At 45.9% G+C, this 27,425-nt stretch overlaps 1 protein-coding gene across 2 annotated transcripts in view; it reads left to right on the top strand.

The window, feature by feature from the left end:
* Positions 1–27,425, top strand: part of LOC144821588 (uncharacterized) — a 669,657-nt gene that overhangs the window by 162,002 nt on the left and 480,230 nt on the right. For both annotated transcript variants that reach the window (XM_078678797.1, XM_078678798.1), the window contains one exon: positions 13,399–13,451. In XM_078678797.1, coding sequence (XP_078534923.1) covers positions 13,399–13,451 — 53 coding nt within the window. The remainder of the gene's footprint in view (positions 1–13,398; positions 13,452–27,425) is intronic.

Here is a 27,425-nt window from a genome sequence, read left to right as displayed (position 1 = left end):
GACCACAAGCTTCCGTACTCCCGCTCATTTTAAGTGTTCCTTCTTATCCATGGAACTAGGCCTGGGTGGTAAATTCCGTTCCGCTCGTGGAATTTGCGGAATTTGTGGAATTTGGTGTTTCGTCGAGAATGCGAAATTGCCCAAAAATCTGCGTACGCGACTTCGCGAAATTTTTTGCTTGTTCGCGTTCTCAAAATGCGTGTTCGTGAGATATTTCCCCCAAGCACGCAAATACCAATTGCGAACAGGAAAAAAGCATCGCGAACTAGCAATTCTGCGTGTTCGTGGAATTTCTGTGTGTTCGCGGAGATTTTTTACCATTTCGTGGAGATTTGCGTAACGTAAAGCGATTACGCAAATTCCTCCCACCCCTACATGCAACCTGTTATGCAGCCGCTCCCCTTGTCACCTTCGGTTTGCAGTTCGAAGCAACTTATGTATCAACATTCACATCTAAATCACCAGTTAAGTACCAGTATACTGGTAGAGCATCGGGTACCAGCTAAAACTGGACCGAACATATGACGTGCACCCAGCGTGTCACTTTTAGGCAATGTAATGCCTTGTTCTGGAATTTTAGGCTTGGTTCCCGGTATTTCCATCCATTTCAGAACATTAGCATTATTAGAACATTTGTAGTTAACCAGGATGGCACTTTACTTAAATCTTTTGTCGATAGTCTTTCTTTAAGTGTAATGCGTTATGCTTTTTCTTTGCATTGAAATGCATAAAAAAGAAGTTCCCTGAAAAGCAACGCTTCCTTAAAAGGTAGTTGGTAGGTACGTACATTGTTAGGAAGACTTGCGTATAAGCAGTAAGTCCTCTTAATTTACGCGATGATAAAAAGCCTGTCTGCAGACAACAGAATAACACCATTGCTGTACGAGGGAGAGGGAATGATATCGTGGTCGTACATATTCCGTTATTCAATGTTTGTTAGGGGCCACCTGTTGGCCTGGGTTGTCTGCATCAGTTTGTCATAAGTTTAGCAATCCACGCCTTGCAGTAGCGAATGTGGACAAGTGGAGAAGTGTGGCTCAATGGTTAGAGCGGCAGACCCTGATGCAGAGGTCTGGCCCGGGACCAGGGTTCAATACCCCGCCTCGGCGGGTCTTGGGCTCAAAATTCCACGGACCTGATAATTCTCGCCTCGGTGCCTATTCCAATCATGGAGTCCCACTCTGCGACTCTGGGCAATAGCTTGCTTAATCTCCACAACGGCCCCCACAATGCTAAGGATGCCTGGCTTCACCTTGGGGGTGCCCAAGAGTGGACACCTCACAGGGAAAGCCAGGATGGGTTCCACAGCAGTATTTGTACAAGCGCCTTGAGACCCTTGCGGGTGAGTAGTGCGCTATACAAGTATCAATTTACAATTTACATTTTACCAATTAACAATGAAAACAGGTCCCAGACTCACTGCTGCAAGAGGGTTGGTTACACTGTGTTCGAGCAGTAGTTTGTTGGTGAGGTGTCAACGAATTTGTTTTATTTTTGATTGTTGTGTGTGAGGACACTACTTCCGATTGTAGATGCGGCGAGGTTGATGCTAAGTATGTTGATTTACTGTTGTAAGGTAAATCGTTTGGTGCAAACGAGTAGTTTCCACCCTTGTGGTGGGAATATGAGGAATGCAATTCATTCCTATGCGCCTCGTTGTTTTAAAGTGTAATCTTGCCTCGTGATAGAGGGTGGTTGTTGTTTGATTCCAGTTGTAAAACAAGTTTAATGGGAGTGTGTGTGTGTGTGTGGGGGGGGGGTGTTGTGCCCGGGTTGAGAAGAGCTCTCTGGAGACATTGAACCAGTAAACCTTGATGTGGGGTTTAAAAAGTCCTTTTGATTTGCAACTCTAGAACTTGGTCGGCTGCAATCGACTGGTTTCCATCTATCCTTCATTTGCATCATACCGCTCTCCACACTTTCCTTCATTCAAAGTCACGCTAACCTCCGCCACGCTTCCTTCCTTCTCCCTTTATGCTCCCCCGCACCTTTCATCGGCCTCATTATATTCTACTCCTCACTGTACTGCATCAACCCTCATGCTATCTTCTAATCATTCTCCTTTACAATTATTAAACACGGCTCTTCTCCTACTGACGCTATGCTTTCAACTACTACACAGCCGACAAAAACAATTCTAACAACATACACCCACAACTTTACACAAACAAACACTAAATAATACAAACGTATAATACAATACCATTAGCAAAGCAAATGGCTTCAACTTAAACAAAGGCGAGACCTATTGCATTTCCAATGCTTGTTCGAGTTGCAAACGCATTTCTGACTTGCAAAAAGGGTTTAGCACGAAGCAACAAGCTGTTTTGTCATCCTGACACTTTGATTTTCCGAATTACGGGTTTTTGGGACTGGAAACACACTTTGTTGATCCACCCTTTCACCTTTGTGCGTTACAGGGACTAGAAGTAAAGAACCCCAAGGCACGTGTCTAAAGTCCGGCAGCTCAGAGGTCACAAGAAGTGGTTGTTCTTTCGTAAGACTGTGTCTGGCCTCTCACCGACCCGTTCCTGTCCGTGCTGCGAGCCGGGGTCAGAGGTCGCCCCAGGAATGCGGTGCAATTAACTTGGCTTCTTGTCATATCTGCTGAGTCTGGTCTGTGTTTTTCCTTCGTCCACGCTGACCTGCCTCGGTGGCTGGAGGCACGAGCCTGGTCCACCCTGGTGAGGCGGGGGGGAAGGGGAGGGTCACGTGGCTGATACCATCTTTGCCAATCAGAAATGCTAACCCATGGGACAGGTAAGGAGTGTAGAAGTGTTCCTTCGACTTGGAGGGCCCCCACTCCTCCCCCCCCCCCCTCGTCTGACCCGAGGCCAAGGGCAAGGAAAAGACACCGTGCAAATAGTGCAAGACTTGTGCGCAGGTCACGACCGGAAGCAGGAAGGCCTTGAGTGTCCCAGTGGGTGAGGCCTTGGCACCGCTCTTGGGAGTCTCATGTTTGTACTTCTCTGCTCTCTCCGGTCGCGCCGTGTGATCTTGTGTCAGTGTGTGTAATATGTGCTCACGTGGCCGGGGGTCCACGGATCCCCACTCGGCCTCAACATTACACTCCGCCCACCATGGTGGATGTAGCGTCCTGCGGGACACGTTCTAGTGCTCCGCACTCCCTCGAGGGCTGGACACACTGCAGCCCCACTCCCATCCATCACGGGTGCCACGAGTGACGTGGCCTCGTCAATAAAAGTGCCCGGGTGCACGTGCTCGTAGCCAGTTCAGTAAGTATTATGACTCCGTCCGTGTCACTCCTTTAGTAACATGTGGGCCCAGGGCCCACAACTCTACAGTTCACAGCGCACTCTGAACCGAAAGGTATCGGCCCCACCGGCCCTGGACTGGAAACTGATGGGGCCCCGATTCGGGGGTCCATCACACAGTCCTGGAGCCCCTGGGAGGGGGTGTGATTGCCAGCGAGGACCCCTTGCCATGTCTGTCCGGCCGGCGAGAGTCTCTCGCGGTCCCCACTCTGGCGTGAGTCTGTCCGGCCGGCGAGGGTCACTCGCGGTCCCCACTCTGGCGTGAGTCTGTCCGGCTGGCGAGGGTCTCTCGCGGTCCCCACTCTGGCGTGAGTCTGTCCGGCCGGCGAGCCTCTCTCGCGGTCCCCACTCTGGCGTGAGTCTGTCCGGCCGGCGAGGGTCACTCGCGGTCCCCACTCTGGCGTGAGTCTGTCCGGCCGGCGAGGGTCACTCGCGGTCCCCACTCTGGCGTGAGTCTGTCCGGCCGGCGAGGGTCTCTCGCGGTCCCCACCCTGGCGTGAGTCTGTCCGACCGGCGAGGGTCTCCTCCAAAATTTCCAATCGATGGACCTGATTATTAATTTGGATGCTTTGATTGTGCCAGATAGATTGTTGAAGAAGATCGGGAAGAAATGCGTGAGTAAAAAATGTAGTTATGACAGAAATGGTGTGAGTGTGTGATGACAGGTGTATGGGACATATAAGTTGTAATGACAATAATTCTGCAAAGTTAAAAGGTTCTATAAGGGATTTTGCCAGCTGAAGCCATAAGGGAGTGTGGGACGAGTCAGAAGGATGAAGTCAATGAGAAGATTGTTTCAAGGAAAAGACATGATGATATTGTTTGAAAGTATGGAAATTGAAGCCTCCTTCAGATTGGATTTTCTTTAAAGTTGAAAATGCTATCCGAGATTTCTCACCCTTTCATTAGAAAGGGGAGATTAGGGTGTCAATTTTAAAAAAATCTGAATTTGGGATTTGAGTTGGGATCATTGAAATGTTGTATAACATATCAGGGGTAACATAAGCTTAATTGAGTCCAATCTACCCCACCAAGAGAGAAATAATGGATTCCATCTGGTAATTGAATCGTTGAAAGTTTTAGTGATACGATCAACATCTTAATTTAATAGTGTCTTTGATGTTACTTGCAAACTATAATCCTCAAGACCTTTTTTTTAGGTGATTGACAGGTGAAATCAACAGAACCAAATTGTTGTTTGGTACAGTGAATATTTAAAGGGAGTATTTCCGATTTATCAATATTTAGCTTTTAACCTGACAAGCATGAAAAATCAGAAAACTGTTCCATGTAAGATGGAACAGAGCAAGATGGATTGGAGCAATACAAAAGAATATTACCTGCATAAAAACAGACAATTGAATGTGGTTTTTCCAAGTTGAAAACTGGAAACATTGGGATATTGTTGAATTTTAGTCAGGAAAAGAGCATAACATCTTTGACCCATCCCAACATGGGTTTCGCCCCCGACACAGCACGGAATCAGCTCTTCTTGCGGTCACAGAATCCATCCGAAGCAGGCTGGATGTAGGTGACTCTGCAGCCTTGGTCCTATTGGATCTAAGCGCCGCTTTTGATAGGGTGTCCCATGCGATCCTTCTTCAATGTCTTTGGACGGTCGGAATTAGGGATGATGCCCTGGAGTGGATCCGCTCCATCCTGGCTGGGCGGTCGTTCCAAGTGTCTGTGCTGCCTTTCCATTCTCAGGAACACGCCCTGTGCTGGGGGGTACCTCAAGGTTCCATCTGGAGCCCACTTTTATTCAATCTGTACGTGGGACCTTTGGCGGAGGTGGCCAGAGGCAGGGGGTTGTCCTTGGTGTCGTATGCAGACGACACCCTGCTGGTGATCGCTTTTTCTAAAAAATGTCGTGCCAACCTGGAGAATTTCAAGGAGGATCTATCGATTATCTCGGACTGGATGAAGGCTAACTGCCTCCAACTTAACGCCAGTAAATCCGAGATTCTACTGTATGGCAAGGACCAGGAGCTCTGGTCAGAGCAGTGGTGGCCTGATCATCTGAAACCCGCGCCGTCACCGAAGGAGACGGTAAAGAACTTGGGTGTCTGGTTTGACACCGGACTAACATTTGAGAAGCAGACAAGAGCTGTTGCCGCAGTTTGCTTTGGGCTCTTGAGAGGAAACAGGCCCTTGCTTGGCTTCTTTCTTCCCAGAGTACGTCAAACCATCTTGCAGGCCTCCATTCTTGCGACGCTTGATTATGGCAATGCCTTATATCTAGGTGCCAATAAAGCTAGAATCAAACGCCTGCAGAGGGTCCAGAACGCGGCAGCACGTATGCTAGTGGCACTCCCAAGATCTCAATCAGTGGCCCGGGTGCTCTTGAAGTTGCACTGGCTGCCAATTGAAGCCCGCATTCAGTTTAATGTGCTATGCATCGCGCACAAAATTCCGAGGCATTAAGCCCCTATGGGGTTATCGGGTTTACTGAAGCCCTATTTGCCCAGGCGCGCTTTGCATTCTGCCAACCATGGTCTGGTTTGTGTCCCTCGAGTAAGGAAAGCGAGGGCAGGGGGTCGCTCGTTTGGCCTTTTGGCAGCCAAACTGTGGAACTACCTTCCAGTAAGCATCCGAGCCACCCCTAATCTTCTGACGTTTCGGAAGTCCCTAAAAACATGGTTGTTCCCCACTATCTGATATTTGTTGCTTGTTGAGTTTGCCTGTCTCTCTTCTGGTTTCTGGCTGCGCTGGGACGCCTCGTCGCTGAAGCAGCCATGCGCATTACAAATCCTGTATAAATAAATAAAATAAAATAAAAGTACCAGTGCAATGATGAATGAGAGGGGATTAGGGGAAACCTTTACACACTCTTCTCAGTGTGGGGAAATTATCAGATATAATACCATTAACAAAAATGGCAGATTTAGGACCGGAGTAGAGTCAGGAAATTAAGCTAAAACATTTTTGGGGTAAACCAATCCATTTTAGTGCTGCAAACATGTAGACCCATCCAATCCTGTCGAATGCTTTCTTGGTGTCACAGGTCATAGTGGCCAATGGAAAATCTAACGAAAAAGCATTACCAATGACGTTGAAGAAAACACAGGCATTATAAAAAAGTAGTCTGCATGTGACAAAGCCAGATTGTACTACATCAATAATGTCTGGGAAAATGGGGTATATAAGCATGGCTGGTATATTTGCAAGAATCTTATAATTTGTGTTAGCTAAAGAAATGGGTTGGTAGTTTTTGCAATAATTACGATATCTGTTATCTTTTGGAAATAAACAAATCATTGCTTCCTGAAAGATACCCTGAGAGCATCTTATGTCATAATAAAAATAAAAAGTAGAAGATATATAAGAAGAATTTTCACAAATTGGGCATAGAATTCAATGAAAAACCACGTGGTCCACTGGCTTTTCCCGTTTTAATAAGAGCTTCTGTGTTAATGATGTTAGTCAAAGTGAAATGCCTCTCTAAAGATGTAAAATATACATGAGGCGCTTGTGGAGAATCAATATTTTGTAAGAAAGTAGATATGTCTGATGGAGAGGTATTTATGTCTGGAATATATAAATGTGTATAAAACTGAACAAATTCATGGTAGGAGGTAAATCCAGAAGTTATGGAAGAAAGGTTTGAAAGTAAGTGATGGGATCGGACCTTCAGTTCCTTCAGAAAGCCCATAGATTTGGAGATTGTTTCTTTGATTCCAATTTTCAAGATCTTCTGTATATGTAGAGATTGCTGATTCTAGATGAGCTATACACAAAGATGTATCCTGTAAGTCGTCAACCTTCTGCTCTACTAATGATATATGGGTGCCCAATGTAGGCCTGGGCAGAGTTCACGGAACTCTGTAAAGTGACTAAAAGACTTTGCCAGGATACGTGAAGTTCCACAAGCAGTGGAGTGCATTACATTGGTCCGTTCTCGCTGAATCTCAGCATCGGGTGTTTGTCCCATGCTGTAAAATCAGGGCAAATGGCACCACGCACAGCGCAAGAGGGTGCTGCCTCTTTCCGCCGCTTGAGTAGATGTTCTACTACAGCTGCAGCTTCCTTGACGCAAACTGAAGTTTTTTCAACGTGAGCAGCAGTGACCACCTGCATGTGAGAAATCCTGCAGGGAGGGGGTCTGGAGTGAGATTTTCCTCGCTTGTGCTCACCAATTTAACATTGGAGAGCATGAGCAAGGAAAAATCTCCACCCTGTGGAGTTTTTTGGAACTCCGTATGCTACGCGGAGAGGGAAAAACTCCACAACCTCCATAAGCGGAGGAGAATTTCACATCCACGCCTAGTTCAAATATGAACATTTGTCAAATAGATGCTGTAAAGTAGTCTTTGTTTGCTCCACAAATGGGATTTAAAGCACACATTTCATCCAGTATTACTTCCATTGATAAGGAGGATGGTTTAACTGGAAAAGGAGGATCCTTTTTAGGCCATTTGTTAGATCCCAATGGTAGTTTAGTAGACGTAGAGGGTTTTCAGTTGGATACAGGACCATTGTCTGGTTTCTCGGTTGTAGAGTCCTCCATTTCTTGTGAGCATTGAAACTCTGAGATTGTGAATTTAGTCTGTGAACCGTTAAGTTTAAGCTTTCTCGTTTCCCCCATATGCTAAAGGGTCTAGTGAGACGGACCAAGGATTGTAGTGTAAAGGAAGGCCCTAAGTTCTCTTCATTGAACAGAAAGAAATAACTAGTAGTAGAAATGTATTCACTCGAAGCGCTACGAGACTCATGGGCTGAGAGGCATTATGACAAACTGCATGAAACAAAATTCAGTGTTAATCTTGAGAAAATTGAGAAAAATTTGAAGAGGAGGCAAAGACTATAAGGAAAAACAATGCCTGCACCATGTTGAGAGTGTTAATTCCATGAGGCACGATGAAAGGGAGGTTTCCTGAAGAAAAGATGACCAAACGTGATTTAAAGGGTGTTTTCTGAAAAAAGCGTGACCGAAACACCTGTCATATTGGCAGGTATATGGCAGCATTTATTGGAAACAATCTCCCAGGGTCGGCATTGACCAGTGCAGTAAAGAAGACACATTTATGGGAGTAAAGGATGGGGAGAGTAAAAGTGCAGAATCAGTATTAAGCCGTTCCCAGTGGGCCGCTCCCAAAGGAAGTCCCCGATACGGACCTCAGCACGGCGCCGCCATCTTAAAAGGTGCCAGGCCCACACCCCTCAAAGTATGGCGGGCTCTGATTGTGAGAAGTGGCCCCCGCTGGCATCGCACCCACATCCCTTCTGCTGGGTAGCTGATCTGCTCCCTATGACTTCTCCACATCCCGTACCCCCAAAAGTGTGGAAACAGCCAAGGGTGCAAGGACGAAGAGTGGTCGAAGTGGACAACACATCCTTGTCAGAGGAAGAGAGCGCAGAGGAGGGGTCCATGGAAGGGTCCCTCTAGCCTAAACCCCGGGTGGCCCCAGATAACCCATAAGAGAATCCATGAGACATTCCACCCACTTCTTTTAGGATCCCCCTGTCCACTGTTCTGGAGATCACCCGCTTAAAGGGTACACCCCAAAGAGACCCTGGCTCCAGCTGTGGCCCTCAGAGGCGAAGGCTGAGACAGAAGGAAAGCTACAGAGGTCTGAGAGTGAGAGGAGGAGGCGGCTCAGCAGACAGAACAGGGTGGGCAAGGATAGTTAGCAAGAGGGGCTCAGGAAGGAAGGGAAGCAGGCAGGAGAAAGGAGAGAGAGGGAGTTAGAGAAAGAGAGTGAGTGAGAGAGAGAGTGTTGGACTTGGCCCTTCTGGCAGGTTCACCCCTAAACTTTTTGCTTTTAATGGTGACCGGGTGATGGTGATTTTTGGTTTCTGCGCACTTTCACTGTGTCCCAGTGGAAAGTGCGTGCGCACTATGAGTGCATGTGGTGAGATAGGCCTGCCCTCCCATAGGAATTTATGGGGAATGTATGTGTACCTGGTAGTTCCTGATGCGTGGGGTGTGCAGGCTCGAGTCTGGTATGTGCGGACTCGTGTGATTGAATGCTGCGAAATGATGTTTTCCGCGTGTATGTGTCTAGTGTGGAAGTGCCACTTCTAGACATGGCTGTGCATGTGCTGTAAAGGTGCTGGCGTGTGATTGGCTGGAGCTGGCTGGGGTGCCAGGCTCCATGAGTCATGATGGGTCTGCCCGGTGGTGAGTGTTGAGATTAGCATGAGTGATGTGAGGGAGTGGTGCACCTGGGTCCTGAATAGGGCTGGGCTTTCCCCACACAATGCTGGCTCCGCCCCCTGTGGTGCATCTAACGACCCTAGCTCTGCCAGTGAATAGAGTGAGGGGCTGAGCACATCAAGAGTACTCCCAAACCAGCTACGCCTGGGTTTTCCCCCACCCTGCACCTTTAGACAAAGGAATTCAATGTATAAAAAGGGGCTGTGTCTCCTTCTAAAATGTTCTTGTTCCCAACTCGAATCTACCAGGGGCATGCTGCTGCTGGGGCCCAGGGGAAGGCTTGCCTCCCTGGGCCCTGCCCAGCCCCTGGACTGCTGAGGTCTTGGACCCCTCAAGGACTTTGTTGCTTTCTGTTGCCCTAGCGCCTGGTAGCGCTTTCCTTTGGCTCCTAGCGCTTGAGAGCGCTTTTCGTGTACCTAGCACTTGGGAGCGCTGTTTATCTCAGCCGGTGCCCACCCGGCATTTGCCCCGTTCCTGTGAAGGTTTCTGGGCCCCCAGCGAGTGCCCACCTCGCTTTATGAATTATTGCCTCATTTTCGAGGGAGCCGACCCCTCGTAGTCTCCCCGAGTTCACTGCCGCTGGCCCGTGACCCCTCGTGACGTCCTCCCCGGGCCGCGCTGGGATTGGCTGCCGGCCCGAGGAGATCCCAAAGTCCTGCCCCTGAAGCAGGAAGTGGCGCGAGCGTCTCGGGGCTCCCGTGACCAGGAGGGAGCCCCGGATACCGTTGTGCCCAGGAGCATCACGGCTCCACTCTAAGTCCCGGTCCCGAGATGGGGGACCGGGTGAAGAGCGAAGCGGGCGCCTTGTGAATGCGGGTCTCCCATGAGGAGAGAGAGCCCCGCCAAGCGCTACCGCCGCCAAGGAAGAGAGCCGCCCAGAGGAGACGCCGCAGGAGAGGAGACGCCGCCCCCCCAGCCGGTGAGTGCGGGCTGTCTCAGTTGGTCTCCCGGGCGGCCCCTGCATTATTGTCGTAAAGCCCACGGAGGGCTCCGGGGGCATTCCGCAGCAGGAGCCAGTGAGGCTCCACCTTCAAGGGGGCAGTTTCCTTTCCCTTAGAGCGGCCCCAGTTGGCAGAGGGCCGCTCCGACGAGTGGGGCATTGGTTCTAGAGCCCCGAAGCTCCGGGTGCCCATTTGTTTTCCAGAGCCATGAGAGGCTCCTCAAGGCGCCACCGTTGTTTCGAGAGCCCACGAGGCTCAGGGGGCACAGTTATCTTTGAGAGGCTCAGGGGGCACAGTTGTGTTATCCTGAGCCCAAGAGGCTCACAGCCCACATTGCGTTTCGAGCCTGAAAGGCTCAGGGGGCATTAGTAGTTCGAGCCCAGAGAGAGGCTCCAGGGCCCCACAGTTGTTTTAGAGCCCACGAGAGGCTCAGGGGGACTCGAGTGCTTTCGCCAGAGCCTGTGAGGCTCCAACGTTGTCCCCACCAGTGTTGCTTCAGCTGCCCAGCACCTAGTGGGCAGCTTCTACGTGTAGGCCCCCCCTGACTTTGAGACACAGGGCGTCCTAGCCCCAACAAGGCCAGTTGGCCTGGGTATGGTTATGTGTTCATGCTAATGTGATTTCTGCAAAGTGTTCTTCTGTGCTGCACCTCTGAATGTGTTTTAATGTGTCATGTGCCTTGTTCTTACACCTCTGAATGTGTTGTTTATGCATCATGTGTTCTCCTGTGCTGCACTTCTGAATGTGTTTTGATGCATCATGTGCCTTGTTCTTACACCTCTGACTGTGTATGTTTATGCATCATGTGTTTTCCTTCTCTACACCTCTGAATGTTGTGATGCATCATGTGTAAAATGTTCCTATGCTTATACCCCTAAATGAATGGTGATACTTAGGTGGTTGTTTTCTCCTAGTGCAGGTGTTCCTTGTGAGGTCCTGGTTCCCTGCTTAATATTCTCCTGAGGTGGTTAGGGTTGCGTAGGTGGTACTTACTGGTTACCAGTGGTTACTGGTTGTGTGTTAAAGTGATTATTATTCCATGATCTACAACGTGCTATTTCTAACAGTATTTCTAGTTCTAAAAGTGCTGATTCCTGACAGTGGTCCAGGTGGCCCTGTCTTGTACATATCCCCCTGTAAATTCTGCCCGTGCCAGTTGGCACATTGTAAAGTGTGTGTTTTTATCTAATGTGTTTTGGTGTAATACAAAGGCTATTTTTACATATAACCTTGTGTGGAGTTTCCTTTGTGGTGGGCCTTGGGTGTTGTTGCTGGGGTGCGTGCGCAAGTACTTAGCCTACATCGCCTCCGAGTTTAGCCTTGCTGCTCGCGCCACGTTACCTAGAGGGTGAGCAGGGGTTATCTTGGCGTGTAACTCCCTTGCCCTGACGTGGAAGTGGTGGTCTCTGACTGACTTTGGCACAAGCCCTGGCCAGCCAGGGATCCCATTTCTAACAGAGAGTGAAAGAGAGAGAGAGAGAAAGAGAGGGAGAAGAGAGAGCGGTACAGAGAGGGAGTCAGAGAAAGAGAGGGAGTGAGAGAGAGAGAGGGAGAGAGAGAGGGAGGGAGAGAGTCAGAGAAAGAGAGGGAGTGAGAGAGAGAGAGAGAGAAAGAGAGAGAGAGAGAGAGAGAGAGAGAGAGAAAGAGAGAGAGAGAGGGAGAGAGAGAGGGAGAGAAAGAGAGAGAGAGAGAGAGAAAGAGAGAGAGAGAGGGAGAGAAAGAGAGAGAGAGAGAGGGAGAGAGAGAGACAAAGAGAGAGAAAGAGAGAGAGAGGGAGAGAGGGAGGGGCAGCTGTTGAGCTAGAGGCGATGAAGCTGAGGGTCCAATCACCTCAGGCAGTTAGTGAGGGGGGGGCCCGAGGCCCCCCTAAGATACCAAAAGATTGATAGATGTGTAGTCTCAGCCACCCACATGTTGTTCTGGGATTGGTAACTCTACCACTTCCCTTCCCTGTGGAAGGGAATGACGTCACTGAAGAATGCCTGAAAATGACCTCTTGACCTCTTGTCGTAAGAGTGCGCGAGGAGGCTCGGGGCAGAGGGAGGGGCCTAATCCAGGCCAGGACCTGCCCTGATTCAGGAGAAGGCGGGGCCTGAGTGAGAGTGGGATCCATGAGGCGTGTGATTGGACTGAATGGGTCAGGGGGCAGAAGTGAGTGACTATCAGCCTCATAATCGGCTAATCAATCAATCAATCAATCAATCAATCACTCAATCAGATATTTATAAAGTGCTGCTCTTCACCCCTGAGGGTATCTGGGCTGATGATGTCAGAATGACGCAGAGAAGAGTGCCCCACTATGGTTGGACATTGGGTGGGAGGGGCGGGGTTAAAGATTCTCTTTCCTATTAATACAATCCATTTGTCAGGCTACACAAAGCACGCTCTCTGAAAAAATTTGATATTATAAATATCAATAGATCTTCAAAATATAAAGTGAAAAAATCTCTCTTTTTACCACACCTTGCAGAGAGTGCTGTGGGAGGAGCGGTATGGTAGCAAGGCTTGGGACATGACGTTCATGATGCAATAAACCTGGTCTCTGATGTACCTTTGGGAATTTTATTTATTAATTTTATTTTTATTTTATGCATTTTTATATAGCGCGGACTTTCCCCGGAGGCGTCAGAGCGCTTCACAATAGGAACAGAACTGATACATGAGGGGAATCTTACAAGTGAACAAATTACAAAAGCAAACAATAAGTTACATCAGGCAAACATGACAATCGTGAGCCAACAAAATACAAGAGGTAGCAAACGGTGCATTACAGGAGGAAAAAGTGACAAGTGTGCAGGTTACAAAAGCATACAAAGTACAAGTAAAGCAAGGTATAAGACTGCAATAAATGGAGGACACTCAAACACAAGAACAAACGTTACGTGGGCAATGGTGGCACTTGTGCAAGTATCGAAAGCAAACAGAATGTAAGAAGTATTGAAACGTGAATGTGTGACACAGCTGACAGTGTTGTGAAGCCGGTTACCCAGAACCCCCTCTGATGCCTCTTTTTGTCTCTGCGCAGGGCCATCTTCACCTATGAGAAGCGGAACGACCTGAAGCTCCTGGACTCGGGAGGTAAGGCTGCCTCTGCTCCCCCATGGAGCCTGCACCTGAGGAGTGTGTCTGTTCATTGGTGGGTTTCTATTGTCCAATGTACGCATGTAAGGAACTCCAGAGGAGGCTGCCACATACAAACCGCGGTCTCCAAATATGGCCCGCGTCTGTGGTGGGTACGAGGTGCATCACGCAGACCCCCAATGTCATGGGGGCCTCACTTTAGGGCCCCCTCCATCAGCTCTCACCTATAAGGAGCCGAGGGCCCTGGGGTGGGAGCGTATGGGAGAAGCTGGTGTGCGGGTGCCTCGCAGATAGTGTGAAACCTGACAGACGTGTGACTTTTGTCCGCAATATATGCCGCCACAACTTCACTTTTCTTGACGCTCCGGTGGCGCACAGTGCAGACCCATATCTACGAGGCCACGGAAAGCCCCCTGCGTGGTTTTCATTGCTTCGTACATATGGCCTAAGGGAACGTAGCGCAAGTCACTGCGTTGCCGCACACTGCCTCGGGGAAGAATGCCATCGGCGTGGAGGTGAGTGTTCACACCCAAGGCCAATTGATTTTAACACACATCCCCTGATTTACAACATATCGCAAAATCTGGGACTGCGTCAGAATACTGCGCCTCCCCAGGGGTGGCGTAACAGTTGTTTCTGCGAAGGAAGACTTGCGCCATGGTGAAAGAGTGCCTGCGTTGGTGCACGGCAGCCATTTGGGCGCAAGCGCAGTGTAAGAGGACAGGAATGTGCCGTACTTGATAGATACAGCGCATCCTGCCCTTTTCTTTTGACGCAGCAGGGCAGCGCTTCAAAATGACGTGCAGCGCCTCCCTGCGTCAAATTGTTGTAAATGAGGCCCTGAGAGTCTATTGGTTGCTTCTCAGGAGGATGGCCCTCAGAGGGGCATTGGGAGCGACCTTTGGGTGGACATTGGGAACACTCTGGTTAGTTTTTGTTGGACATTGGTAGAGGTTTGACAGCCTGTGATCTTGTGCACCTTCCGTTGTATGTTGAGAACACTGGTAGGCCCTTTGGTTTTACGAAGGGAATACGTTTGTTGAGCTTCAGATCTGCACTGGAAACCCTTAATGGCCTTCCGTTGTATTTTCAAAAAGTATTTTTTAACACAAAGACAATTTTTCAACATTGTACTTTACATTCCCAATTCAAGATGGGAGCTTTTGGTAAGGTTGAGGTAAGAGATGGAAATACAAGTGTTGTAGTCAACATGAAATGAGCAACCATTCATAGCGGAGTGGCATTAAATATTGGCGTCTTTGGTTGGTTTCAGTCTTTTTATACAGGCACACTGGGTGCTGAGGCTCACGTACAATAGAGGAAGGTAGGATACACATTACACACACATTGGGTATCAGCATGCTAAAAAATCCACAGAATGGTTGCTTTGGGTTGTACACATGGATATGTGAAGTGTTTTTGAGCCAAACATGGTCTATTATATGTTTCATTCACAGATTATCCCCTGAGGAAGGAACTGCATTCAGTTCCGAAATGCATTGGGCGCCAACATTCAACAGCAAATGAAATTGCGAAAATGTCTATTAATATTCATTTTGTTTTTTGTACATATATTTGAGGGTTGACAATGATTGTATGAACAATTCATTGACACATTGGGAATGTAAAGTACAATGTTGAAAAATTGTCTTTGTGTTAAAAAATACTTTTTGAAAATACGAAAATAAATATTGTTATATACTGCTAAAAATTGGTTTATATATTGGTGTCAGCACACCAGGTGAAGTGTGCGCAACTAGGTCAAGCCTTGATGCTTGTTATAACCAGGTATTACTAGAAACAAGAGTTGACAGCTCTTGTATGTTCCAGCACCCCTTATTTATTTTTTTAAACCAAGCAGGAGTACAGCAGGTGTGCACCCCTACTAATAAATATACTGCTTGGCCTTCAGTCATACATTGAGAATCCTTTGGGGGGCCTTTGATTATTGATTTTACATTGGGTGCACCTTGCTTGGCCTTCGGTTGTACATTGGCAACACTTTGCTTGATCGACTGCTGTATGTTGGACATACTTTGCTCAGTCACGGCCGGCATTAATTGCTGGCGGGGTGGGCCGTGGGGTTAAATTTAATAATGAATAATAAAAAAATGTACCAGTCCACCGGCCGGGCTGGGTCCTGCTTTTTTGCAGCTGCAGCACTGGTTCCTGCACACCTGCCTCCGGCAGGAACAGGAAGCAGGCAGCCTCCCTCCCCTTCCCTAAGCCAATCACAATGCTGCAATGGCAGAGTTGTGACTGGTGGGGACGCCGCCCAGCCAGGCGCCTATGGGGAGGCCATTTTCTCCATGTAGACTGCATTGCAGCCTGCATGCAGAAAGGGCAGTGTGCGCATGACTGGTTTGGGCGGCCTCAGAGGGCCGACCAAACCAGTCATGCTCACTCAGGAGTGGGCACCACTCCTCCCGTGCCCTGCTCATACATCAGCCCTGCCCACCCGCCTGCAACCAAACCCTTCTGCTTTCTCACAGTGCGAGAAGCAGAAACATAGAATGGTAGTTTTACCATTTTATGTTTCTGCTTCTCGCACTGCGAGAAAGCAGTGGGGCAATGCTCCTCCGCCCTAGTGGAGGAGCCGCCCCTGACTTTGTTTGAGCTTTGGTTAGGATTTGCTTTGAATCACACCTTCACAATTCATAGGCTCTCCAGTTCTGATGGAAGTCACTGGCCACATGTCACATGTTTCAGTAGATGGCACATTCATCCTGTGATAGGGGAAGCACTTATTTGCCTTTGTCGAACATCCTTATTTTAATGACACTCAGGGTCTTCTTTAAATAAATGTTGATCAACAAAGTAAAATTACCAATCGAATGACTGATTTTCATAAATAGCCAAACATTTCCCTGAATGACCCATCTCTACGCTCAAAGTCTTAGAGTTAGTGGATACACTGGACCATCTGTTCTTTATGCATGTCAGCGGGGTTTGTTTTAGACTTTCCTCTTTCATTGGTTTGACATCTGTTTGGTCTGTCTTAGACTTTCTTCTTTCAGAGGTATGATCTCTGTTGGTTTTGTGTGAGACTTTCCTTTCAGTGGGGTTTGTCTTAGATGTTCCTCTCTCAGTAGTTTAATGTCTGATAGGTTTGTCTAAGACTTTCCTCCTTAAGTGGTTTGGTGTCTGTTGAGTTTGTCTTAGACTTACCTCTTTCAGTGGTTTTGATGTCTGTTGGGTTTGCCTTTCACTTTTCTATTTCAGTGGTTTGATGATGATGGATTTGTCTTAGACTTTCCTTTTTCAGTTGTTTGATGTTGTTGAGTTTGTCAGTCTTTACTCTTTCAGCGGTTTGCTGTGTGTTTGGTTTGTCTTAGACTTTCCTCCTTCAGTGGTTTGAAATCTGTTGGGTTCGTTTTAGATTTTCCCATTTCAGTGATTTGATGTTGTTGGGTTTGTCTTAGACATTTCTCTTTCCGTGGTTTGATGTGTGTTGGGTTTGCTTTAGTCTTTCCTCTTTCAGTGGTCTGATGTCTGTTGGGTTTGCTTTAGTCTTTCCCCTTTCAGTGGTTTGATGTCTGTTGGGTTTGCTTTAGTCTTTCCTCTTTCAGTGGTCTGATGTCTGTTGGGTTTGCTTTAGTCTTTCCCCTCTCAGTGGTTTGATGTCTGTTGGGTTTGTCTTAGTCTTTCCTCTTTCAGTGGTTTGATGTCTCTTGGGTTTGCCTTAGTCTTTCCTGTTTCAGTGGTTTGGTGTCTGTTGGGTTTGTCTTAGTCTTTCCTCTTTCAGTGGTTTGATGTCTCTTGGGTTTGCCTTAGTCTTTCCTGTTTCAGTGGTTTGATGTTTGTTGGGTTTGCTTTAGTCTTTCCTCTTTCAGTGGTTTGATGTCTGTTGGGTTTGCTTTAGTCTTTCCTCTTTCAGTGGTTTGATGTCTGTTGGGTTTGCTTAAGTCTTTCCTCTTTCAGTGGTTTGATGTCTGTTGGGTTTGCTTTAGTCTTTCCTCTTTCAGTGGTTTGATGTCTGTTGGATTTGTCTTAGTCTTTCCTGTTTCAGTGGTTTGATGTCTGTTGGGTTTGTCTTAGTCTTTCCTCTTTCAGTGGTTTGATGTCTCTTGGGTTTGCCTTAGTCTTTCCTGTTTCAGTGGTTTGATGTCTGTTGGGCTTGTCTTAGTCTTTCCCCTCTCAGTGGTTTGATGTCTGTTGGGTTTGTCTTGGTCTTTCCTCTTTCAGTGGTTTGATGTCTCTTGGGTTTGCCTTAGTCTTTCCTCTTTCAGTGGTTTGATGTCTGTTGGGCTTGTCTTAGTCTTTCCTCTTTCAGTGGTTTGATGTCTCTTGGGTTTACCTTAGTCTTTCCTGTTTCAGTGGTTTGATGTCTGTTGGGTTTGTCTTACTCTTTCCTCTTTCAGTGGTTTGATGTCTCTTGGGTTTGCCTTAGTCTTTCCTGTTTCAGTGGTTTGATGTCTGTTGGGCTTGTCTTAGTCTTTCCTCTTTCAGTGGTTTGATGTCTCTTGGGTTTGCTTTAGTCTTTCCTCTTTCAGTGGTCTGATGTCTGTTGGGTTTGCTTTAGTCTTTCCCCTCTCAGTGGTTTCATGTTTGTTGGGTTTGCCTTAGTCTTTCCTCGTTCAGTTGTAATACGTCTGTTGGGTTTGTCTTAGTCTTTCCTCTTTCAGTGGTTTGATGTCTGTTGGGTTTGCTTTAGTCTTTTTTCTTTCAGTGGTTTGATGTCTCTTGGGTTTGCCTTAGTCTTTCCTGTTTCAGTGGTTTGATGTCTGTTGGGCTTGTCTTAGTCTTTCCTCTTTCAGTGGTTTGATGTCTCTTGGGTTTGCCTTAGACTTTCCTATTTCAGTGGTTTGATGTCTGTTGGGCTTGTCTTAGTCTTTCCTCTTTCAGTGGTCTGATGTCTGTTGGGTTTGCTTTAGTCTTTCCTCTTTCAGTGGTTTGACGTCTGTTGGGTTTGTCTTAGTCTTTCCTCTTTCAGTTGTTTGATGTCTGTTGGGTTTGCTTTAGTCTTTTTTCTTTCAGTGCTTTGATGTCTGTTGGATTTGCTTTAGTCTTTCCTCTTTCAGTGGTTTGATGTCTGTTGGGTTTGCTTTAGTCTTTCCTGTTTCAGTGGTTTGATGTCTGTTGGGTTTGTCTAAGTCTTTCCTCTTTCAGTGGTTTGATGTCTCTTGGGTTTGCCTTAGTCTTTCCTGTTTCAGTGGTTTGGTGTCTGTTGGGCTTGTCTTAGTCTTTCCTCTTTCAGTGGTTTGATGTCTCTTGGGTTTGCCTTAGTCTTTCCTGTTTCAGTGGTTTGATGTTTGTTGGGTTTGTCTTAGTCTTCCCTCTTTCAGTGGTTTGATGTCTGTTGGGTTTGCTTTAGTCTTTCCTCTTTCAGTGGTTTGATGTCTGTTGGGTTTGCTTTAGTCTTTCCTCTTTCAGTGGTTTGATGTCTGTTGGGTTTGCTTTAGTCTTTCCTCTTTCAGTGGTTTGATGTCTGTTGGGTTTGCCTTAGTCTTTCCTCTTTCAGTGGTTTGATGTCTGTTGGGTTTTTCTTAGTCTTTCCTCTTTCAGTGGTTTGATGTCTCTTGGGTTTGCCTTAGTCTTTCCTGTTTCAGTGGTTTGGTGTCTGTTGGGCTTGTCTTAGTCTTTCCTCTTTCAGTGGTTTGATGTCTCTTGGGTTTGCCTTAGTCTTTCCTCTTTCAGTGGTTTGATGTCTCTTGGGTTTGCCTTAGTCTTTCCTGTTTCAGTGGTTTGGTGTCTGTTGGGCTTGTCTCAGACTTTCCTCTGTCAGTGGTTTGATGTCTGTTGGGTTTATATTAGACTTTGGTTTGATGTCTGTTGGGTTTTTCTTAGTCTTTCCTCTTTCAGTGGTTTGATGTCTCTTGGGTTTGCCTTAGTCTTTCCTGTTTCAGTGGTTTGGTGTCTGTTGGGCTTGTCTTAGTCTTTCCTCTTTCAGTGGTTTGATGTCTCTTGGGTTTGCCTTAGTCTTTCCTCTTTCAGTGGTTTGATGTCTCTTGGGTTTGCCTTAGTCTTTCCTGTTTCAGTGGTTTGGTGTCTGTTGGGCTTGTCTTAGTCTTTCCTCTTTCAGTGGTTTGATGTCTCTTGGGTTTGCCTTAGTCTTTCCTGTTTCAGTGGTTTGATTTTTGTTGGGGTTGTCTTAGTCTTTCCTCTTTCAGTGGTTTGATGTCTGTTGGGTTTGCTTTAGTCTTTCCTCTTTCAGTGGTTTGATGTCTGTTGGGTTTGCTTTAGTCTTTCCTCTTTCAGTGGTTTGATGTCTGTTGGGTTTGCTTTAGTCTTTCCTCTTTCAGTGGTTTGATGTCTGTTGGGTTGGCTTTACTCTTTCCTCTTTCAGTGGTTTGATGTCTGTTGGGTTTGCCTTAGTCTTTCCTCTTTCAGTGGTTTGATGTCTGTTGGGTTTGTCTTAGTCTTTCCTCTTTCAGTGGTTTGATGTCTCTTGGGTTTGCCTTAGTCTTTCCTGTTTCAGTGGTTTGGTGTCTGTTGGGTTTGTCTTAGTCTTTCCTCTTTCAGTGGTTTGATGTCTGTTGGGTTTGCTTTAGTCTTTCCTCTTTCAGTGGTTTGATGTCTGTTGGGTTTGCTTTAGTCTTTCCTCTTTCAGTGGTTTGATGTCTGTTGGGTTTGCCTTAGTCTTTCCCCTTTCAGTGGTTTGATGTCTGTTGGGTTTGCTTTAGTCTTTCCTCTTTCAGTGGTTTGATGTCTGTTGGGTTTGTCTTAGTTTTTCCTGTTTCAGTGGTTTGATGTCTGTTGGGTTTGTCTTAGTCTTTCCTCTTTCAGTGGTTTGATGTCTCTTGGGTTTGCCTTAGTCTTTCCTGTTTCAGTGGTTTGATGTCTGTTGGGCTTGTCTTAGTCTTTCCACTCTCAGTGGTTTGATGTCTGTTGGGTTTGTCTTGGTCTTTCCTCTTTCAGTGGTTTGATGTCTCTTGGGTTTGCCTTAGTCTTTCCTGTTTCAGTGGTTTGATGTCTGTTGGGTTTGTGTTAGTCTTTCCTCTTTCAGTGGTTTGATGTCTGTTGGGCTTGTCTTAGTCTTTCCTCTTTCAGTGGTTTGATGTCTCTTGGGTTTACCTTAGTCTTTCCTGTTTCAGTGGTTTGATGTCTGTTGGGGTTGTCTTAGTCTTTCCTCTTTCAGTGGTTTGATGTCTCTTGGGTTTGCCTTAGTCTTTCCTGTTTCAGTGGTTTGATGTCTGTTGGGCTTGTCTTAGTCTTTCCTCTTTCAGTGGTTTGATGTCTCTTGGGTTTGCTTTAGTCTTTCCTCTTTCAGTGGTCTGATGTCTGTTGGGTTTGCTTTAGTCTTTCCCCTCTCAGTGGTTTGATGTCTGTTGGGTTTGTCTTAGTCTTTCCTCTTTCAGTGGTTTGATGTCTGTTGGGTTTGCTTTAGTCTTTTTTCTTTCAGTGCTTTGATGTCTGTTGGGTTTGCTTTAGTCTTTCCTCTTTCAGTGGTTTGATGTCTGTTGGGTTTGCTTTAGTCTTTCCTGTTTTAGTGGTTTGATGTCTGTTGGGTTTGTCTTAGTCTTTCCTCTTTCAGTGGTTTGATGTCTCTTGGGTTTGCCTTAGTCTTTCCTGTTTCAGTGGTTTGGTGTCTGTTGGGCTTGTCTTAGTCTTTCCTCTTTCAGTGGTTTGATGTGTGTTTCATTTGTCTCAGACTTTTCCCTCTCAGTGGTTTGATGTCTGTTGGGTTTGCTTTAGTCTTTCCTCTTTCAGTGGTTTGATGTCTGTTGGGTTTGTCTTAGTCTTTCCTGTTTCAGTGGTTTGATGTCTGTTGGGTTTGTCTTAGTCTTTCCTCTTTCAGCGGTTTGATGTCTCTTGGGTTTGCCTTAGTCTTTCCTCTTTCAGTGGTTTGATGTCTGTTGGGTTTGTCTTAGTCTTTCCCCTCTCAGTGGTTTGATGTCTGTTGGGTTTGCTTTAGTCTTTCCTGTTTCAGTGGTTTGATGTCTGTTGGGTTTGTCTTAGTCTTTCCTCTTTCAGTGGTTTGATGTCTCTTGGGTTTGCCTTAGTCTTTCCTGTTTCAGTGGTTTGATGTCTGTTGGGTTTGTGTTAGTCTTTCCTCTTTCAGTGGTTTGATGTCTGTTGGGCTTGTCTTAGTCTTTCCCCTCTCAGTGGTTTGATGTCTGTTGGGTTTGTCTTGGTCTTTCCTCTTTCAGTGGTTTGATGTCTCTTGGGTTTGCCTTAGTCTTTCCTGTTTCAGTGGTTTGATGTCTGTTGGGCTTGTCTCAGACTTTCCTCTGTCAGTGGTTTGATGTCTGTTGGGTTTATATTAGACTTTGGTTTGAAGTTGTTGGATTTGTCTTAGTCTTTCCTCTTTCAGCGGTTTGCTGTGTGTTTCATTTGTCTCAGACTTTCCCCTCTCAGTGGTTTGATGTCTGTTGGGTTTGTCTTGGTCTTTCCTCTTTCAGTGGTTTGATGTCTCTTGGGTTTGCCTTAGTCTTTCCTGTTTCAGTGGTTTGATGTCTGTTGGGTTTGTGTTAGTATTTCCTCTTTCAGTGGTTTGATGTCTGTTGGGCTTGTCTTAGTCTTTCCTCTTTCATTGGTTTGATGTCTCTTGGGTTTGCCTTAGTCTTTCCTGTTTCAGTGGTTTGATGTCTGTTGGGCTTGTCTCAGACTTTCCTCTGTCAGTGGTTGGATGTCTGTTGGGTTTATATTAGACTTTGGTTTGAAGTTGTTGGATTTGTCTTAGTCTTTCCTCTTTCAGTGGTTTGCTGTGTGTTTCATTTGTCTCAGACTTTCCCCTCTCAGTGGTTTGATGTCTGTTGGGTTTGCTTTAGTCTTTCCTCTTTCAGTGGTTTGATGTCTGTTGGGTTTGTCTTAGTCTTTCCTGTTTCAGTGGTTTGATGTCTCTTGGGTTTGCCTTAGTCTTTCCTGTTTCAGTGGTTTGATGTCTGTTGGGTTTGCTTTAGTCTTTCCTCTTTCAGTGGTTTGATGTCTGTTGGGTTTGCCTTAGTCTTTCCTCTTTCAGTGGTTTGATGTCTGTTGGGTTTTTCTTAGTCTTTCCTCTTTCAGTGGTTTGATGTCTCTTGGGTTTGCCTTAGTCTTTCCTGTTTCAGTGGTTTGGTGTCTGTTGGGCTTGTCTTAGTCTTTCCTCTTTCAGTGGTTTGATGTCTCTTGGGTTTGCCTTAGTCTTTCCTCTTTCAGTGGTTTGATGTCTCTTGGGTTTGCCTTAGTCTTTCCTGTTTCAGTGGTTTGGTGTCTTTTGGGCTTGTCTCAGACTTTCCTCTGTCAGTGGTTTGATGTCTGTTGGGTTTATATTAGACTTTGGTTTGCAGTTGTTGGGTTTGCCTTAGTCTTTCCTCTTTCACTTGTAATACGTCTGTTGGGTTTGTCTTAGTCTTTCCTGTTTCAGTGGTTTGGTGTTTGTTGGGCTTGTCTTAGTCTTTCCTCTTTCAGTGGTTTGATGTCTCTTGGGTTTGCCTTAGTCTTTCCTCTTTCAGTGGTTTGATGTCTCTTGGGTTTGCCTTAGTCTTTCCTGTTTCAGTGGTTTGGTGTCTGTTGGGCTTGTCTTAGTCTTTCCTCTTTCAGTGGTTTGATGTCTCTTGGGTTTGCCTTAGTCTTTCCTGTTTCAGTGGTTTGATTTTTGTTGGGTTTGTCTTAGTCTTTCCTCTTTCAGTGGTTTGATGTCTGTTGGGTTTGCTTTAGTCTTTCCTCTTTCAGTGGTTTGATGTCTGTTGGGTTTGCTTTAGTCTTTCCTCTTTCAGTGGTTTGATGTCTGTTGGGTTTGCTTTAGTCTTTCCTCTTTCAGTGGTTTGATGTCTGTTGGGTTTGCCTTAGTCTTTCCTCTTTCAGTGGTTTGATGTCTGTTGGGTTTGCTTTAGTCTTTCCTCTTTCAGTGGTTTGATGTCTGTTGGGTTTGTCTTAGTTTTTCCTGTTTCAGTGGTTTGATGTCTGTTGGGTTTGTCTTAGTCTTTCCTCTTTCAGTGGTTTGATGTCTCTTGGGTTTGCCTTAGTCTTTCCTGTTTCAGTGGTTTGATGTCTGTTGGGCTTGTCTTAGTCTTTCCCCTCTCAGTGGTTTGATGTCTGTTGGGTTTGTCTTGGTCTTTCCTCTTTCAGTGGTTTGATGTCTCTTGGGTTTGCCTTAGTCTTTCCTGTTTCAGTGGTTTGATGTCTGTTGGGTTTGTGTTAGTCTTTCCTCTTTCAGTGGTTTGATGTCTGTTGGGCTTGTCTTAGTCTTTCCTCTTTCAGTGGTTTGATGTCTCTTGGGTTTACCTTAGTCTTTCTTGTTTCAGTGGTTTGATGTCTGTTGGGGTTGTCTTAGTCTTTCCTCTTTCAGTGGTTTGATGTCTCTTGGGTTTGCCTTAGTCTTTCCTGTTTCAGTGGTTTGATGTCTGTTGGGCTTGTCTTAGTCTTTCCTCTTTCAGTGGTTTGATGTCTCTTGGGTTTGCTTTGGTCTTTCCTCTTTCAGTGGTCTGATGTCTGTTGGGTTTGCTTTAGTCTTTCCCCTCTCAGTGGTTTGATGTCTGTTGGGTTTGTCTTAGTCTTTCCTCTTTCAGTGGTTTGATGTCTGTTGGGTTTGCTTTAGTCTTTTTTCTTTCAGTGCTTTGATGTCTGTTGGGTTTGCTTTAGTCTTTCCTCTTTCAGTGGTTTGATGTCTGTTGGGTTTGCTTTAGTCTTTCCTGTTTCAGTGGTTTGATGTCTGTTGGGTTTGTCTTAGTCTTTCCTCTTTCAGTGGTTTGATGTCTCTTGGGTTTGCCTTAGTCTTTCCTGTTTCAGTGGTTTGGTGTCTGTTGGGCTTGTCTTAGTCTTTCCTCTTTCAGTGGTTTGATGTGTGTTTCATTCGTCTCAGACTTTTCCCTCTCAGTGGTTTGATGTCTGTTGGGTTTGCTTTAGTCTTTCCTCTTTCAGTGGTTTGATGTCTGTTGGGTTTGTCTTAGTCTTTCCTGTTTTAGTGGTTTGATGTCTGTTGGGTTTGTCTTAGTCTTTCCTCTTTCAGTGGTTTGATGTCTCTTGGGTTTGCCTTAGTCTTTCCTCTTTCAGTGGTTTGATGTCTGTTGGGTTTGTCTTAGTCTTTCCCCTCTCAGTGGTTTGATGTCTGTTGGGTTTGCTTTAGTCTTTCCTGTTTCAGTGGTTTGATGTCTGTTGGGTTTGTCTTAGTCTTTCCTCTTTCAGTGGTTTGATGTCTCTTGGGTTTGCCTTAGTCTTTCCTGTTTCAGTGGTTTGATGTCTGTTGGGTTTCTGTTAGTCTTTCCTCTTTCAGTGGTTTGATGTCTGTTGGGCTTGTCTTAGTCTTTCCCCTCTCAGTTGTTTGATGTCTGTTGGTTTGTCTTGGTCTTTCCTCTTTCAGTGGTTTGATGTCTCTTGGGTTTGCCTTAGTCTTTCCTGTTTCAGTGGTTTGATGTCTGTTGGGCTTGTCTCAGACTTTCCTCTGTCAGTGGTTTGATGTCTGTTGGGTTTATATTAGACTTTGGTTTGAAGTTGTTGGATTTGTCTTAGTCTGTCCTCTTTCAGCGGTTTGCTGTGTGTTTCATTTGTCTCAGACTTTCCCCTCTCAGTGGTTTGATGTCTGTTGGGTTTGTCTTGGTCTTTCCTCTTTCAGTGGTTTGATGTCTCTTGGGTTTGCCTTAGTCTTTCCTGTTTCAGTGGTTTGATGTCTGTTGGGTTTGTGTTAGTATTTCCTCTTTCAGTGGTTTGATGTCTGTTGGGCTTGTCTTAGTCTTTCCTCTTTCATTGGTTTGATGTCTCTTGGGTTTGCCTTAGTCTTTCCTGTTTCAGTGGTTTGATGTCTGTTGGGCTTGTCTCAGACTTTCCTCTGTCAGTGGTTTGATGTCTGTTGGGTTTATATTAGACTTTGGTTTGAAGTTGTTGGATTTGTCTTAGTCTTTCCTCTTTCAGTGGTTTGCTGTGTGTTTCATTTGTCTCAGACTTTCCCCTCTCAGTGGTTTGATGTCTGTTGGGTTTGCTTTAGTCTTTCCTCTTTCAGTGGTTTGATGTCTGTTGGGTTTGTCTTAGTCTTTCCTGTTTCAGTGGTTTGATGTCTCTTGGGTTTGCCTTAGTCTTTCCTGTTTCAGTGGTTTGATGTCTGTTGGGTTTGCTTTAGTCTTTCCTCTTTCAGTGGTTTGATGTCTGTTGGGTTTGCCTTAGTCTTTCCTCTTTCAGTGGTTTGATGTCTGTTGGGTTTTTCTTAGTCTTTCCTCTTTCAGTGGTTTGATGTCTCTTGGGTTTGCCTTAGTCTTTCCTGTTTCAGTGGTTTGGTGTCTGTTGGGCTTGTCTTAGTCTTTCCTCTTTCAGTGGTTTGATGTCTCTTGGGTTTGCCTTAGTCTTTCCTCTTTCAGTGGTTTGATGTCTCTTGGGTTTGCCTTAGTCTTTCCTGTTTCAGTGGTTTGGTGTCTTTTGGGCTTGTCTCAGACTTTCCTCTGTCAGTGGTTTGATGTCTGTTGGGTTTATATTAGACTTTGGTTTGCAGTTGTTGGGTTTGCCTTAGTCTTTCCTCTTTCACTTGTAATACGTCTGTTGGGTTTGTCTTAGTCTTTCCTGTTTCAGTGGTTTGATGTCTGTTGGGTTTGTCTTAGTCTTTCCTGTTTCAGTGGTTTGATGTCTGTTGGGTTTGCCTTAGTCTTTCCTCTTTCAGTGGTTTGATGTCTGTTGGGTTTGTCTTAGTCTTTCCTCTTTCAGTGGTTTGATGTCTCTTGGGTTTGCCTTAGTCTTTCCTGTTTCAGTGGTTTGATGTCTCTTGGGTTTGCCTTAGTCTTTCCTCTTTCAGTGGTTTGATGTCTCTTGGGTTTGCCTTAGTCTTTCCTGTTTCAGTGGTTTGGTGTCTGTTGGGCTTGTCTTAGTCTTTCCTCTTTCAGTGGTTTGATGTCTCTTGGGTTTGCCTTAGTCTTTCCTGTTTCAGTGGTTTGATTTTTGTTGGGTTTGTCTTAGTCTTTCCTCTTTCAGTGGTTTGATGTCTGTTGGGTTTGCTTTAGTCTTTCCTCTTTCAGTGGTTTGATGTCTGTTGGGTTTGCTTTAGTCTTTCCTCTTTCAGTGGTTTGATGTCTGTTGGGTTTGCTTTAGTCTTTCCTCTTTCAGTGGTTTGATGTCTGTTGGGTTTGCCTTAGTCTTTCCTCTTTCAGTGGTTTGATGTCTGTTGGGTTTGCTTTAGTCTTTCCTCTTTCAGTGGTTTGATGTCTGTTGGGTTTGTCTTAGTTTTTCCTGTTTCAGTGGTTTGATGTCTGTTGGGTTTGTCTTAGTCTTTCCTCTTTCAGTGGTTTGATGTCTCTTGGGTTTGCCTTAGTCTTTCCTGTTTCAGTGGTTTGATGTCTGTTGGGCTTGTCTTAGTCTTTCCCCTCTCAGTGGTTTGATGTCTGTTGGGTTTGTCTTGGTCTTTCCTCTTTCAGTGGTTTGATGTCTCTTGGGTTTGCCTTAGTCTTTCCTGTTTCAGTGGTTTGATGTCTGTTGGGTTTGTGTTAGTCTTTCCTCTTTCAGTGGTTTGATGTCTGTTGGGCTTGTCTTAGTCTTTCCTCTTTCAGTGGTTTGATGTCTCTTGGGTTTACCTTAGTCTTTCTTGTTTCAGTGGTTTGATGTCTGTTGGGGTTGTCTTAGTCTTTCCTCTTTCAGTGGTTTGATGTCTCTTGGGTTTGCCTTAGTCTTTCCTGTTTCAGTGGTTTGATGTCTGTTGGGCTTGTCTTAGTCTTTCCTCTTTCAGTGGTTTGATGTCTCTTGGGTTTGCTTTGGTCTTTCCTCTTTCAGTGGTCTGATGTCTGTTGGGTTTGCTTTAGTCTTTCCCCTCTCAGTGGTTTGATGTCTGTTGGGTTTGTCTTAGTCTTTCCTCTTTCAGTGGTTTGATGTCTGTTGGGTTTGCTTTAGTCTTTTTTCTTTCAGTGCTTTGATGTCTGTTGGGTTTGCTTTAGTCTTTCCTCTTTCAGTGGTTTGATGTCTGTTGGGTTTGCTTTAGTCTTTCCTGTTTCAGTGGTTTGATGTCTGTTGGGTTTGTCTTAGTCTTTCCTCTTTCAGTGGTTTGATGTCTCTTGGGTTTGCCTTAGTCTTTCCTGTTTCAGTGGTTTGGTGTCTGTTGGGCTTGTCTTAGTCTTTCCTCTTTCAGTGGTTTGATGTGTG

This window comes from Lissotriton helveticus, chromosome 2_2, assembly GCF_964261635.1.
Source record: "Lissotriton helveticus chromosome 2_2, aLisHel1.1, whole genome shotgun sequence".
NCBI classification, from domain to species: Eukaryota; Metazoa; Chordata; class Amphibia; order Caudata; family Salamandridae; genus Lissotriton; species Lissotriton helveticus.
Note: the sequence above shows the minus strand (reverse complement) of the source record. Positions and strands in the feature narration are given on the sequence as shown.